This window comes from Balaenoptera ricei, chromosome 16, assembly GCF_028023285.1.
Source record: "Balaenoptera ricei isolate mBalRic1 chromosome 16, mBalRic1.hap2, whole genome shotgun sequence".
Taxonomy (NCBI): Eukaryota; Metazoa; Chordata; class Mammalia; order Artiodactyla; family Balaenopteridae; genus Balaenoptera; species Balaenoptera ricei.
The window spans coordinates 118,037,401-118,054,134 of record NC_082654.1 but is presented as its reverse complement, the minus strand read 5'-3'; the positions used below and the strand labels follow the sequence as shown (position 1 = coordinate 118,054,134).

Genomic DNA, 16,734 nt, shown 5'->3' with positions numbered 1-16,734 from the left:
GTCTTACATTTGGTTGCAGGGAATGTCCTTCTGGTTGGTTGCACTAATGCTCATCCTCTTCCTCATTTGGGTCTTCTTGGAAAAGTTGAAAGGAGCAAGTGGAACTTCAGCCAGATCTTGAGGCTTGGAGCATAGATAGAATTCGTGTATGCAGAACAAGGAGGAGGACATTTCAGGGTGCAGCAAATAGCCTGAGTTCAGATGCCAGGGTGGAGATAGTCTGCACGTCCACAGTTAGTAAGGAGAATGGAGATTTATACAAGATTTATACGAGAAGGGCCTGGGCAATACTGTCACTTAGGCGCTTGGGGCCAATATTTTACACATCCTTGAATATAAATGTGCTGATTTGCATTCAGCCAAATAAGTGGTAGGAGTGGTAGGTGTTTTCCAGCAAGGAATACAATGGTGAAAGTGGTCTTTTAGGAAAACCCACAAGACATGAGTATGCAAGTAACTCTGTTTTTTCTTTCTGCCTTATAAGCACTCTTCCATTAGAGCAGCCCTTGATTTGTGCCACAGGGACTACAGATATAAAATATCATGACCCGAATAAAATAATAAGTAACTTACTTGCCAGTTGTCAAGTAAAAATAATTTTGAAATGTTCTTTTGAGTGTGTGATAATGAAAGCATTGCAGAATTAAAATTTGGGAGCCAGTCCTGGGATGTTCTGCTCTGTGCTATCTGTTCTACAGTCAGCAGATCATCCACAAATTAATTAACCACAGTGAAATCTGTAGCTGTCTTCTCTTTGTCAAGTCCCAGGGCCATACAGTGGGAAGACTCAATGTATAGATGTGTGTGTATGTCTGAATTGCCTTTAGTCACATTTTGTATGATCCCTTCTTTCATTGGTCAGAGAAGCCATGAGTCTTTTCATGTATATCTTTCTTAAAACAGCAGTGAGTATAGTTCATTAATTCACATATACTAATTGAGCACCAGATATACGCTAGGCCACAAGGTACAGTGATGAAGCAGACAGGATATGCTAGGCAACAAGGTACTGGATGAAACAGTTTTAAATTAGCAGTGGAAATGTTTACAGCTTATTTAAATGAACTCCTTTGAAAAATTTGCCTGGATTTAACCCGAGATATAATTGTTTTCGCTGCGATTATTTTATGGATACTGAAATTCTGCCATCTTTTTCTTCTTTAGGTAGGACTTTCGAAATTTACCCACTTTTTCCACAGAAAGAAATCCATAAACTTATTACAAATTTTAAAATTATTTCCTGCTTTGGTATATGTGTAGTTTTAAATTTCTTTCCACATATATGTCTACTTGAGTATGTCAGCTTTAATAACCCTGAACAAAAAATTGACACTTGGTCACTCAGTCACCTTCTTATTTGTTAATTAGGAAGAAAATATCCATAGGGACCAATCTTGACCCATCCATCTATTCGCAGGATGGCTTCACACCGTTGGCAGTAGCTTTGCAACAAGGTCACGATCAAGTAGTGTCACTCCTGCTAGAAAACGACACGAAAGGAAAAGTGCGTCTTCCAGCTCTTCACATCGCTGCCCGGAAAGATGACACGAAAGCTGCCGCCCTGCTGCTGCAGAATGACAACAATGCGGATGTGGAGTCGAAGGTGAGGACTGGGGAAACGAGCCCCTCGTGCAGCATCCTATGTTAGGCACCCAAATGTGAAGAATGCCTGGGCTCCCTTTGGAGCTTATGCCAAACACTTAACTGCACCGAAAGGAATAAAATCAAGCGCCCAAGTCATCCAGCTGAAGGCACGTCCCCCGCCCTTGGCATCTAAAGCTGGGAGGGAACTGTGGGTGCTGCCCTATGTGTGCTAACAGGAGGCCACCTCAAAAGAAATCCATCGATACGTACCCAATAGTGTCCTTCCTTTGAACATATATTTTTAATGTAGTTAACACGTCAGCTCAAACATCAAGGTGAAGAATTACAAAATGCTAGCCACAGTGTGCACAAAATAAACCTTTGGTTGCTATCTAAGACGGTAGGCAATGCACTGAGGTATTGATCAGTTGTGGAAGCCATGCCAGCAGCCAGGGTCCCAGCCAACAACTCCCATTGTCTAGACACTTTCAAGTCTCGGTGAAGGAAATGTGGCATTTGGAATAGGCCATCGTGTAGCCCTTCATTCAGTCTAGCTTTCTTTCTGTGCCTGTTGTGCTTCCATCAGAGCTTTCATCCTCATCACTTAGCTGTCATGAGCTTTCTGCCATCCATTATCACCGACAGCAAACTAACCGTTCATTTTTTCCTCCTCTTTGCTTCCAAATGTGTTAACCTAGATGGTGGTGAATAGAACAACAGAGGTATATATATGTATATACGTGTACATATGATCTATATCTGCATCATCATTTTCCCATTTCTTAGTGCTGCTACCTCATTTCTTTCCCTTCTTCTTTGCATTGCCTTCTGTAGGTTAGATACCTGCTTTATACCCCCGCCCTCAAAGTAGCATGTGCCAGAGAAGATAGTAGTTTGATTACCAGGGCTTTCTGCAGCTGAACCTGGTGTTTGAAAGGAAGTATGAGGAAGCCTTGAAACTTAAGGGTGTTTCAATAGGGTTCTGTGACATGAAGCGTTTTGACACTTGAGAAACTTATCAGCTATACCTAAAGCTGCAGACAACCCTGTCATTCTACTCATCTAGGATTGGTTCTTTAGAGTTCTGCATGACTTACCCTCAGTGGTGTCAGCAAGATGAAAGTTACCTCAGAAGGGGACCCATATGACCCACCCTTGACAAGAGGTCAGTCAGATCGCTAGCATGGCTGAGAAGCTTGCTAACAATTTAGAAATGCATCTAGTTCCTATAAGGTTTAAATCTTTGGGGACTAAGTGAATCGCTGCATGTTTTAGCATTTTTTTAAGGAAGTAAAATGACCTTGGTATGAATAATCCAGAAAAATGGGTTATCGAGTAGGCATTTGCTAATAAAGAGACCAGCTTGTCGATTTCTTTATGAAATGCATTCACCATGATTCAAGACCAATTGTAATAGTACCTCTTCCCCCCAAATTGCTTTCATCATTAAAATTGGCTTTTACTGTTTGTTAATTTGACTCTATATTGAATATATAAAACAAGTTAAATTTTGACAGAGTTTCAATGGACAATTCTATGAATAGTAAAACAGTGGTACTAATCGAACTTTCTTTGAGCTATCAAGATATTTCTTGTCATCCCTATTTTAACTTTTGGAAACATTGGCTTCTGTGTAGTTCTGCTCCTGGATTACTAAAATGGCTCAGTCTCCACCCTTGGCTCCTTCCTGGCTATTCCTCTGCCTGTGAGTTTGGCATCTCTTTGAAATCCTATGAGCAATTGGCACTAACGGAAAGAAACCTAGTACAGAATGGAATGTGGACCGCAGCATATTTTGCTTCCTGGTTTTTATCTGGGCAGAGTTATGGTATTAACATGTCAGACACGGGGCCGGCAGGAATCAGTTGAACGTCTGCTCTGTTTTCTTTCCAGAGTGGCTTCACTCCGCTCCACATAGCTGCTCACTATGGAAATATCAACGTAGCCACGTTGCTGTTAAACCGAGCGGCAGCCGTGGACTTCACTGCACGGGTAAGAGTGCTGCATGCAATCTGATGTGCGCTCCAAGCATTTGAAACGATTCTTAACCCTCCTTCCCCAGCATGAGGAGGAGGTCGAGACAGATGACCTCCAAGGGTCCTCCCAGTCAGTGGAAGCTGTGATGTCTACTTATCCTAGCGCGTTTTCTTGCTTGCATACAGGTGTGCCTATTTCCTAGGAGGAAAAGAAAACCAAGATCGGGGTCGGGAGTAGGGGTGGGTGATAAATATCTAAGTGAACATATAGAAAATGTGATTTAAATAATCATGACTGGAAACTACAAACTGTCCCCCAAGTTGCAATTTCTGAGACTGTAGAAATGGGTCGGATTGGCACTTCACAGTGCTCTAGAAATCAGGGTCTTGATCTTCCAGGTGGGAATGAGTTGGAATGTCTGGATAAGGCCCAAACTTTAGAACCCAAATAATAGAGGCCACCTTTTGCTCTTATCTTCTGTCTCCCTTAAACTTTCAGAATGAGTAACACGATTCTGTAACCTGAGTAAGCTCATAATCATAGGGAAAGGAATTACTGTGTCGTGTGTACTCCTAGACAGCAACTCAGACATGCAGAGTAAAATGGCCCTGAATGTAAACGCTGGTCTAGCTCTAGGCCTGATCGTCCACAACAGCGTCATCAGAAGTAGAAACAAAGTAGGAAGCAGAATAGAGAAGTGGCTGGATGTGGGGACTCAGGATTCAGACGCCCTGGGTTCCAGTTTTGGATTTAACTTTTCTTTCTGTGTCCATCAGTTTCCTCATTGGTAAGATGACGTTAATATGGATTATGAAATTAAATAATAAATGGTGATAAAAAAACATAATATCGGCACTCCTGCACTGGGTCACTGAGAAATAGGAGTGAGCGTACCCAGAGTACCTAGCGCCGTGCCTGACACACCAGCACCAGCAGCGCTGTGATTCTGCACATAGCATTTGAAGTATTATTTTTGCTAAACACCTCACTTGTTAGGGGAGAAGTGGCAATAGACCCGATAGAGAGAACAATCATAATACTAGTACTAGCAGTAGTTGTGGCAGCAGTAAAAGTAATACCATCTTTGGGGCTTCCCTGGTGGTGCAGTGGTTGAGAATCTGCCTGCAGGGGACACGGGTTCGAGCCCTGGTCTGGGAAGATCCCACATGCCGCAGAGCAACTAAGCCCGTGAGCCACAACTACTGAGCCTGCGCGTCTGGAGCCTGTGCTCCGCAACAAGAGAGACCGCGATAGTGAAAGGCCCGCGCACCGCGATGAAGAGTGGCCCCCGCTTGCCACAACTAGAGAAAACCCTCGCACAGAAACGAAGACCCAACACAGCCAAAAATAAATAAATAAATAAAAATTAAAAAAAAAATGTAATACCATCTTTGAAGCAGATGCCAAGCTGAGCATTTTTATCTCATTTATTCTTATATCAAGAAAAGTGTTACTTATCCTTGTGTTACAGAAGGGGAAACCAAGGCTTAGAGATAAGAAATAGCTGGTCCAGATCACAGAGCTAGCAAATGAGAAAGGGCAAATTTCAGCCCCAAAGCTCTTCACCCCTCCAGTCTTCCGCCTCCCTCCGCGGATGTTAAGGGCTCATTTTTCTTTTCCTTCTTATAATTCATTAGTTCTATAAAAATTAATACGAACTCAGAATGGGCTAATATAAAAGCTATTTCCAGGGACAGAGCGATGTCGGGCCGCGGCCCTGGGAGCTCCGCCTCTGCCAGCGGGACCCGGCACGCTGCCCGGACCGGCGCTCAGGGGGCCCGGGCCGGCTAGAGGCATGGGGGGCCCCGGGGCCCTGCGGCGCAGTACCAGAGGCCTGGCGGGTCACCAGGGAGCCGGATGCCCATGGCTGGCTTGCAGGTGGGACCCCCTGCAGGCTCCCCATTTGGCACAGCTGCTCCACTTCGACCTGGCATGCCACCCACCATGATGGACCCATTCCGAAAACGCCTGCTTGTGCCCCAGGCCCAGCCCCCCCCCGATGCCTGCCCAGCGCCGGGGGTTAAAGAGGAGGAAGGTGGCAGGTAAAGTTCTACCTCAGCGAATTCGGGAGCTTGTCCCAGAGCCTCAGGTGTACATGGATCTCTTGGCTTTTGAGCGGAAGCTGGACCAGACCATTGCTCGAAAGCGGATGGAGATCCAGGAGACCATCAGAAAGCCTCTGACGCAGAAACGCAAGCTGCGGATCTGTATTTCTAAGACGTTCGGTCCCAGCAAGGCAGACGGTGATCGTGCAGGAACCGCAGGGCCCCCCGGGACCCGCGGGGGACCAAGTGGCTTCCTGGGAACTCCGAGTAGAGGGAAAACTGCTGGATGATCCTAGGAAACAGAAGAGGCAGTTTTCTTCAGTCTTGAAGAGCCTCGTCATTGAGCTGGACAAGGAACTGTACGGGCCTGACGACCCCCTGGTGGGGTGGCACCGGATGCCCACCACGCAGGAGACAGGTGGCTTCCAGGTGAAACGGCCTGGAGACCCCAACGTCAAGTGCACCCTCCTGCTCATGCTGGGTCATCAGAGCCTCCCCGGTACAAGTGGGACCCCCGACTGGCGAGGCTGCTGGGGGTGCGCACACAGACGAGGGCTGCCATCATGCAGGCCCTGTGGCTCTACGTCAGACACAACCAGCTGCAGGACGGCCACGAGCGGGAGTACATCAGCTGCAACCGGTACTTCCGCCAGATCTTCAGTTGTGGCCGCCTCCGTTTCTCTGAGATTCCCATGAAGCCAGCCGGATCGCTGCAGCATCCAGACCCCGTTGTCATCAACCATGTCATTGGCGTGGACCCTAGCGACCAGAAGAAGACAGCCTGTTATGACATTGATGCGGAGGTGGATGACCCGCTCAGGGCCCAGAGGAGCAATTTTCTGGCCTCTACCACCAATCAGCAGGAGGTCGCCTTCCTTGATGTCAAGATCCATGAGACCGTTGAGTCCATCAACCAGCTGAAGACCCAGAGGGACTTCATGCTCAGTTTTAGCACTGACCCCCAGGACTTCATCCAGGAATGGCCCCGTTCCCAGCACTGGGACCTCAAGGTCATCACTGATGTGACTGGGAATCCTGAGGAGGAGAGACGAGCTGCTTCCTACCGCCAGCCCTGGGCCCAGGAAGCAGTGGGGAGGCACATCTTTGCCAAGGTGCAGCAGCAAAGGCAGGACCTGGAACAGGTGCTGGGAATCCGCCTGACCTAACTGCTCAGGGACCCCTTCCTTTCTTCCCAGCCCTGGAAGGGGACCACCCTCTGGGGCACAGACATGAAGGATAAGGAGGGGGGTGAGGGGTGTCTCCTGTCACCCTCTGCTCCCCAGCTTTAGTCTCATAAGTGTAGTGAGAGGATTCCTCGTTGCTTAGTCTCCAGAGCCTTACTACTTACACGTCGGCTTTAATTGGATTCACAGCAGAGGCCTCCTGTGCCCCCTGCAGGCAGGCCCAAGTAGGACCTGGGGGCTGTGCTTTGACATCGCAAAGACCCCTGGCTTTGCTTGTTTACAGACCCCCTTGGGGCGAGTGTCAGCGCTGGCTCCGGGGAGCTGGGTGAGGAAGAGGGGCACAGCTCACACTCTTCCTAGCCTTTCCAAACCAAAGTTCTTTGCTATTCCTACCAGCCCAGCCTTGCTGCTGCTTTTTTTTCCTTTGGGTATTCGCACTATTCGTGGAGCAGGTTTTTCTATGCAGGAGCCACTTTTTTTTGTACAGGAGTAAGCTGGGGTTTTTCAGGGAGCCCTACTTGGTGTCTCCTTCCTTATTTTCTTTTCTCAGTCTATGCAAGCGGCTCTGGCCGCCATCGTCTCCTGAGAGGCCAGAGGGCTGCAACCCCAGCTCTTGGGCCCAGGGGTAACGCCTCCTAGAGGGAGGGCACGCTAGTTCTCTGGCTAGCGAGGCTTGAGGCATGGGTGTGTGTGCTGGGGGAGGGCGGGGGAGCGGTGGGGAGGACTGTTGTTCCCCTTTGGAGCTTGGGAAGGAGAGTGGACCTAGGGCTTGGCAAGTGCCTCTTCTGGCAGGTTTGGAAATTTCCAAATAAATCTTTGTTTATTGGTGGCAAAAAAAAAAAAAAAAAAGCTATTTCCTATCCTGTTGTCATCAGCCTGCTAAAAAGCCTTTATCAGTTGAAATGAGGCAGCTCATGTCACTCCAGAGCCATGTTCTTATTGCACTAACAGCATCCTTGGGTTTCAGCAGCATGGCAGACCCGAGGCCTAGTGTGACATTTTGAAGGACAAAGTTAAGTACTTCTTTAAGTCATGTATAAACGGGGCACGCCGATGTGAAAACTGAAACTCGTGTCTGTAAGATGCATTCTTCTGGTTTTATATCTCTAACTCACAGAAAACCTCATTAAGTCACATCTTCTAATTAGGACATTTGGAAAATTCATGTCAGGGTAGTGTTTGAAGTTTTGCCTTTGTGCCATTGTTCAGAAATTTCCTGATGCTGCTGAAAATAAGAAGATTGGGGTAATGTTTAAGCAATTTAAGAGGACAAATTGCAGTATTTTCAGACTCCTTCAAGCAATTCCAAAGCATCCATTTACATTAAAACAATGACTATGGTAATTACAAATGATGCTAATTTATTGATTAAAGATCAGTGGACTCCATGGAAGATAAAAACACACACACACACACAAAAAAAGGTTCTGAAGAACCTAGGGGCAGGACAGGAATAAAGACGCAGACGTAGAGAATGGATTTGAGAACACAGGGAGGGGAAAGGGTAAGCTGGGACGAAGTGAGAGAGTGGCATGGACATATATACACTACCCAATGTAAAATAGATAGCTAGTGGGAAGCAACTGCATAGCACAGGGAGATCAGCTCGGTGCTCTGTGACCACCTAGAGGGGTGGGATAGGGAGGGTGGGAGGGAGACGCAAGAGGGAGGAGATATGGGGATATATGTATACATATAGCTGATGCACTTTGTTATAAAGCAGAAACTAACACACCATTGTAAAGCAATTATACTCCAATAAAGATGTTTAAAAAAAAAAAAGTGTAGACCTCAGACCCACGTTGTTACGTTGTTAACCTTGTCTGAATTACCATATGTGATTTAAAAGTCACATTGTGCTTTTGTTTAAAATATGTTAAAATTCAGACTTTTTGCTGATGTGGAAAAGCATTTTCTCCAGACATTCCTAATTAACGAGGCCTCATAGCATTCTGAACTGAATGCTGCAGTGGAATTTAATCATACTTACTAGGAGGCCTGTACTGTTGCTTACACCCTACAACACATGCTTCCCTCTGTAGTACATGATGGATGGCTTGCAGTTGGATGTCTGAGCAGAACTGGTCTTCATGAAAAGCTTAATCGGAGGCAACTGCTAGTTGCCTCCAGAAACCCACTGTAGGTTGCAAATCTCCAGTAATTTTATTATGTAACAATCCAGCATTTAGCCTTTTGTATTACAGAGACCTCTCCCTTCCCAACTTGAGTGGGGTCCTTCTAGGTCAGAGTTCTCTCGGAGATATAGCAGGTGAAAGTAAGATGCCCTAGAACACAGATGGAATCAGATTTTGCCTGGTCAAAACAATAAAGGAAGGATCATTAAGCCTCAGTTGCTAAGAACTATCTGCAAAGCATAACCATAAATCATATGCTTCAGGAACTGGGTTGAGATAGAGGTATTGATTAGAAAGTTAGGGGTCAAGTTAAAAAATGACCGCAGCAACCTTTGTCTTAGGGGGGGCTGTGATTTCTGCTTCCTGGCTGGGACAGATCATTGAAGAAAGGCGGATACAGTCTTGTAGTTCTTTGTGGGCTGAGGGCGTGACCTCAAGAATAGCTACCTGCTGGTGAAGAGAGCTGGGGGTAGGAGTAGGGATGACCCTTCTGGAATCATTTCCTGCGTGTAGTGCATGTGCAGATACAAGGCAGAGCCAAACGCGGTGTGACTAAAGGGAGAACACAATAGAATGGATTGCTTTCTATGCTTCTTTGTAGTGCTAGCTAATTTAGGCAGCAAGAGAGCAGATCCTAGCCAGTGGTGAATGTATACCCCCGAGCAGCAGTGATGGTAACTGATTTATAGGATACTTACTTGTTCTATTAACACCTTTCCTTAGATTTTTATTATAATGTGGATTTTGATTTTTGTGTTGTAATTTTGCCATGTTTATGTATTGCATAAGATCTCCTGTCTGACATCTTAAATATTTCCTTTCGGATTATCCAGACCCGTTCAGCCTCAAGGGTCCACTTCAGGGAGTTAATAGAATAGCTGCTGAAGACTGCAGCTCAGTGTCAGCGTGCTTCATTCTCTGAACTGTCTCTGCTGAGATGGCCTTGACACCATCTGAATTTATGCGTGACCCTTGCTCTCTTAGCAAATCATCCTAGCTCTCTTGGGGAAGAGAATGTCACTAAGACACACCAGAGCTGCCCCTGAGTATCATTCCAGTAAGGAGCATTTATGCACTGGAGTAGGTAAAGGCCAAATTATATTATTGGATGCCTGCAAAATGCCTTTCATTGAAGAAGATAGATGAATACTTTGCTGGCTAAGACATTTTTTCATCCAATATAATGGACCACCTAACTTAATCTGCACTCTTGTCATTAACCTTTCTCTTGTAAATTATTATTTAACTTCCCATTTGGGGAAGATAATTGAATAAAATATCCTTCTATTGGTCTTGGTATGTAGTACTTTTTTGTTTTGATCTCTGAAAGGATTATGGATTTATGTGTTTGAGTGCTATACCTCATTTGTTTCCAAAAGGATTTCAGGAGGTTTACAGATTAAAATATACAAAGTAAGACATGTAAGGATAAAATAGAAAAAGTAAATGTTACCAAGCAACTGGAAGGAACCAGTGAATACAAATGGAGAATAAATTTAGGCTTTAAGGGCTTTGATACATATAGTAGAAAAGGAAGCACGGGTTATATAGTTTTTACTTTTTGACAAAGGAAATCTTAGTTATCTATAGAGACAGTTTTGTGTGTGTGTGAAATAATTCAAATGTGATTTTTATATCATGTAAATCATTCTATTAAGAGCGGTGAGTTTCCACAGACATAGAGAACAGACTTGTGGTTGCCAGGTGGGAGTGGGGGAAGGAGAGGGATGGATTGGGAGTTTGGGGTTAGCAGATGCAAACTATTACATTTAAAATGGAAAAACAACAAGGTCCTACCGTATAGCACAGGGAACTATATCCAATCTCCTGGGATAAACCATAATGGAAAAGAATATGAAGAAAGAGTATATATATGTGTATAACTGAGTCACTTTGCTATACAGCGGAAATCAGCATAACATTGTAAATTAACTATACTTTAATGAAAAAAAAGAAAAAAGAGAACAGTTTCATAGTTGACAGTATCTTTAATAGCTACATTTCAAAAGGTTCAATTCCTACTACCCCATACTGCCTAAATCTCCATCTGTGAAGGCGCCTTGCCCAGGAAGGCTGAGACACTATGGCCCAGGTACTTAGCTGTGTGATGTTCTAATTGTGTGTGATAGAACTTGGCACGTGTGCCACAGGTCCGTGACTAGTTAACATGTCCAACTGGACTGCCTTTCTCAAATAGCAGTTGTTTTGAACAAAGCTTTAGCAGGGGCTCGGCTGCATTTGGAACTCAATTATGTCATAAGAAAGTCTACTTTATCTAAAGTTCTTAGATAAAGGCTACTTTATCTAAAGTTCTTAGATAGAGGCTACTTTATCTAAAGTTCTTTTTGTTAAAGTGAGAGCAGTGGTTTTAGACAGTTGAACTCCTAAACCTGTTGATGGAAATATGCAAGTGTCAGATTTTACATTCTGCCCAAATAAGAGGTGGACATAGGGTCAGCACATGCATAATCAAAACGACGTCCGTGGATAAACATTATCTGGAGATTTCCTTTCTCAGTTAAATTCATTCTAGCAAATATTAAAGAACTTCTCCTGTAAGCTAGACCTGGAGGTTCAGGCTCAAGTAAGCCACTGACCTGACGCTACTAATTTGTTGAGGCCCCCATGTGCTCAACCATACCAAAAAATCTCTCTCTCTTAATTCCCCAAAGCACAACTAAGTCTTGGCTATAGGGCCCAACAAGACTTCTCTAAAAACTTTGGGATTGATGAAGGGAGTTCAGAGCAGAAAGGCAGAGCTTATTACTCAGGCATATAAAGGAATGAAATAGTGCCATTTGCAGAGACATGGATGGACCTAGAGATTGTCATACAGAGTGAAGTAAGTCAGAAAGAGAAAAGCAAATATCATATAATAATCACGTATATGTGGAATCTAGAAAAATGGTACAGATGAACTTATTTGCAAAGCAGAAATAGAGTCACAGACGTAGAGAACAAACTTATGGTTACCGGAGGGAAAGGGTGGGGAGGGATGAAATGGGTGATTGGGATTGACATATATACACTATTATGTATAAAATAGATAACTAATGAGAATCTACTGTATAGCACAGGGAACTCTACTGAGTGCTCTGTGGTGACCTAGATGGAAAGGAAATTTTAAAAAGAGTGGATATATGTATACATGTAAATGATTCACTTTGCTGTACAGCAGAAACTAACACAACATTGTAAAGCAACTATATGCCAGTAAAAATTAATTTTTAAAAATGAGATTAAAAAAAAATAAGGCAGAGCTGAAGGACCTGTTCTGGATAACCCTGTCCCCAAAGTCCATAGGCTATGACCCCTTCCTCAGGAAAGGGCTCCCTTGTGAGCCCCCTGAAGCCACTGTGTTGGAGAGTCTCTCTTACTTCCCTCAGCGAGAACCCCTTTTACCAACACTACGTCTCTTCTGACCAGAGTCTAAGCCCCTTAACCTAGTCTCTGGTCCCGGAGAGAGGGGGAACCCCGTTTCCTCTACACCTGGGCTCTCTTAATTCAGTAGCCACTAACTACTGAGTACTAACTTTAATTTAGATTAAATGTAAACTTCTATGCCTCATTCCCCAGAACCACACTTCGGGTGCTCAATTTCCACGTGTGACTAGCAGCCATTGTATTAACACTGTACACGTAACATTTCCATCATCACAGAAAGTTCTTTCGAACAAAGCTGAGACACCATGAGTCTCAGGCCTCCTTCCCTTCAGTGTCATAATTATCTCTGAATGCAACTTTCCCCTCCAAGGAAAGTGATGCTTTAAGTAGAAGCAGTTTTACTCCTAATAGACTTGCCCCTTTGGGCTCTAAAAGCAGATTGGTGCCTTTCCCATTATGTAAGCAGAGACCACCATGACCACCAACAACAATAAAACTGAAATCTTCTTCCAAAGAGGACTAAAAATACTTCTGGCAACTTGAACATAGTAATTTCTCCCCAGTTCATGCCATGGAGAGTTCAGAAGTATCAGAAATTGAGGTAGGTCTCAAGAGAGGTCTCCAATTGCCAGAGATTATGCCACAATCACTTCTGTGAGCCCTGTTTTTTAATCTGTGTAGAAGATGCTTGTATCCTGTTCCTCAAAGACGCTTTCTCTGATCCCTTAAAATAGGTCGCTCCCCTCCTTGCCCCAGTGTGTGTGCTCATCGTGCCCTGTTCTTCCTCTCCCGTGGTTGGCCTTGAAACTTAATTCTGTGGGAGTGTTTGTCTTGCACACTGTGTTTATTACCTAAGCCCCTTGCAGCCTGAGATACGTTATTCACCCTCTATCTCCAGCTCCTCACATGGGACATCTTTCCTCACCTGGTAAATATCCTCTTTCCAAATGCTTACCACATTCCTGCCTCTGTGATAATGACTTTAAGATGAACTTCATCTTTTCAATCCTCCAGTGAAGGACTCAGCCATGGAGAGTGTGTCTCTTGCCATTTAGATTTTTTAAGAGAGGTAGGCATTTTATTTCAGAGAACCGTTCCTCACGGTACTGTGGGAAGGCAGGACCTGTATTTTTGCTGCCTGGAAGCCCTTGATCTGCCTCCATGAGTGGTACCTTTCACATCCTGATGGAGCTGCATTCCATGAAGCCAAAGGGTGATACCATGAAAGCATCCAGGACCTTGCCTGCCGCAGAATAAGTGCTCAGCGGATGCTCATTTTCTTCCTTTCTTCTGTAGGTAAAAATGTGTAGTAATCATGATATAAAATAGTCGTGATTTGAGTATTTAGTAAGTTCCAGCTTCTTTGTTAAGCACTGTGCGTGCATTAGCTGAACAGTCCTATTCAGGCTAAAGTAGAGGTGTCGTGAAATACACCTCACACACCCTGTGCTTCACCTCCCCTGCAGGACTTTGAGTTCCTCAAGGAAACTACGTGTTATTACACATTTTGGGATCCCTGGAGTGTAACCCAGTACCTAGCACTGGGAAGGACTCGATATATATTTGTTGAATTCAAGAGTGAGTCAACAAATAACTTCCAGGTCTCCTTATCCACTATTCCTGGGCACCCAGTACCTATTCAAACCTGCTTTCCTCAAGCCCCAGTCCTCTCCCTGGTCTCTCAGAATTTCAGGCTGAGCTTCACTTGGTGTTAGGGACCCACTTCCCAAACTGATGGGAGCTGCATTAAGGGGGATGGGAAATCCATAGGATTCTAATAGAGGGGTATAGGCAAGTGCACCAAACCCGAGTATTGAATGTCAGACACTGAGAGGCAAGTTGATTTGAGCAGCCGAGAGTCTTGTGATTCAGCAGTGTAGTGGACCTTGGAAGACACGCCTAGAACAAAGGGCCAGTCACCAAGGTCTGCTGCCAGGCTTTGTTCAGTTAAGGGTGTTTGAAGCAGAGCCTCCGTTCCTGAGCTGTCAAAGCCCAATCAAGGCCACCACCAGCCAGTGCTAGGAAGGACATCAGCCACTTGAACGTGGAGAAGAGGTGCACATCGCTTCAGCAGGAGGGTGACTTCTGTAATGTTTTTATAAGGGTCCAGGGCTTCTGGAGACGCTACTGTAGTTTGTGTGGCGATGCCATTGCAAATACATTTAAAAAAATATATTTTCCCTGCATTATACAATTTATTTTTTAAATAAAATACAATAAAGCAAAAGAAAAGAAAAACCGCCCATAAGAGTCCTATTTTGTTAACGTTTAGATGTCTGTCCTTATAAAGCCCAAACACACACACACACACACACACACACACACACACACACACACACACATTCATTTTTATTGATACGTATTTTCAAATATAAAATAAATTATGTTTACCTCCTAGTATAGGTTCAACAGCATTAAAGACATTTTTAATGGGTTATGTAAACCTCCTTTGGAAGGAAAATGGAGATTTGGGAGCATTTAGCAAAGGAATGTGAGTTCTGGAAAAGTCGCAGTGCGGCTACTGCAGTAACCATATTCTTGTTGCCATGGTGATATTAACACCTCAGGAAGAACAAAACCAGTAAGTAAGCAGAGGGCAGAGTGGTGGGAGATAGACCTTTTCTAGAGAATTGCTTCATGCATGCCATGTAATCTTGTTCCTGCCTTTTTCATTTAATCCCCTGAATGCCACATCAAAGGAGAATCTCCTATGTAATTTTTTAAAGGAATGTTTTTGTCTTAAACCCATTAGTACATTGGAGCTTATTAACATCCTACCCTGTGGTATGGGATCTGTGTTGTCGTCGTCTGAAGAGCTGAAGTTTCTAAGCTGTAGCAGCCTAGGATGAGGAGGAAAGTCCTCAGATACCAGCTGGAGCCCTGGCTCTCATCCTGGCTGTGTCATCAGTCACTGATGTGGTCCAGGGTCCATGATGAAGAGGCTCTTCATCATGTAGGCTGCATTTTTCTTATTAGCCAGGTAGGAGAGAGATCAATCAACCACAAACCCTCCCCTTCTGCCTGACCACCTTATCTGACAGGGATGGAGGCCTTTGGCAGAAGAGAGTAGGTATAGTACAGTGTCAAAGCAAACAGCAAGGCAGTCAGACTGCTGGAGTTCCACACTGGTACTGTGGCTTACTTTGTGTGCTCCTGGGCAAGTTATTCATGCTTCTTCAGCTTTGTCATCCATAAAATGGGTCCAACAATAGTACCAAATGCATAGCGTCATTGTGACCGCACGAAATAATCTATATAAATTGCTTAGCACATGGGCCAGGGTCCTAGCCATGATTGTGCTGGTGGTGGTGATTAATGCTTACATCTGGGAGGAGACCCATCAGTGTAAGACACATTCACCTGTCAAGCGTGACACATGTCAAGCAAGTGACATCATGTCAGCTCTCTAGAGTACTTCTGGAGTTAGTCAGAAATGTTGCGTCCCAGAATGTTTGAGTTACAGTGTTTGCATCGTGTCTGTCAGCATGAGAAGGTTTTCTTTACCAAACGATTAATATGACATTGTTTGAGACAGTAAGAACGCCAGTAAAAAAAAAAAAAAAATCATAGAAATTGGAAGGTACCTATTTCCCTTTGTTTCACTTTTCCTCTTTGAATATATGCCCTGCTTCCTGCAGTGCTGTAGAATTGTTGCTCTGAGAACATGTTTAAATGACCCGAATAAATCCTGTTTTGAAATTCTGTGAAATAAAGTTCTATTAAGGTAGGAGTTGGCAGTGCTCGCTCTATTCATTTGCACTTTAAAAGGGAATAATTCATTCGCTGTAGAATTTTCATTTCCTCCACTGCGCCCCTCCGCTGAACATTCGGACCATTGTTCACACTCCCTGTTGTCAGAAGGTGCACTTGGATGAGCTCAGATGCACCCTGGTCCCCTCCTGGGCAAAGTAGTTCTTTCATGAGAAAATCTTGCTCTTCTTCCTCTGGTGGTTTGAAGCATATACAAGAAGGGTGAAGGGGCACCTAGAGCGAAGCGTTTAGGACTTTGAAGAACCAAACGTTGCCAAGAGGTGAACTGGGGACACATGTGCGATCCTTTATTGGCTGTCTCACAAATCGAAGCAGTAGGTTCCAAGAAAACAAGTTCAGGTAGGAGATCAGCATGGACTATCATAGTTGGAAAAAAAATTGAAAAGCTAAGCTGTGACGGACATAAAAGGATTAGAGTCAGCTCCAGGAAGTGGAGACTGAGGCCCATTTGCACCTGTGAAATGAGGCTGGAGATGATTGGCGAGTCCAAGCCTGCGGGAAGGGACCCCCCCCGAACCCCTGGCTGGGCTGAGGGCACTGGCCTGGATCCTGCAGGTAGAAGGGAGTAATTGCAGTGTTTTTGGTTGGTTTGTTTGTTTTTGAGATAATTGGCATGATACATTGTGTAAGTTTGAGGTTTGATACATTTGTATA

The 16,734-nt window shown here is 44.5% G+C and overlaps 2 protein-coding genes across 24 annotated transcripts in view; both read left to right on the top strand.

The window, feature by feature from the left end:
* The window catches only part of ANK3 (ankyrin 3), a 687,375-nt gene that overhangs the window by 462,516 nt on the left and 208,125 nt on the right, over positions 1–16,734 (top strand). For all 23 annotated transcript variants that reach the window (XM_059900926.1, XM_059900918.1, XM_059900920.1 and 20 more), the window contains 2 exons: positions 1,418–1,603; positions 3,478–3,576. In XM_059900926.1, the coding sequence (XP_059756909.1) occupies positions 1,418–1,603; positions 3,478–3,576 (285 nt within the window). The remainder of the gene's footprint in view (positions 1–1,417; positions 1,604–3,477; positions 3,577–16,734) is intronic.
* Positions 5,417–6,772, top strand: LOC132350505 (SWI/SNF-related matrix-associated actin-dependent regulator of chromatin subfamily D member 2-like). Its single transcript, XM_059899687.1, is given in 4 exon segments — positions 5,417–5,552; positions 5,554–5,810; positions 5,854–6,095; positions 6,098–6,772. Coding segments are annotated over 4 exon segments (1,308 nt in total). The 5' UTR covers positions 5,417–5,418.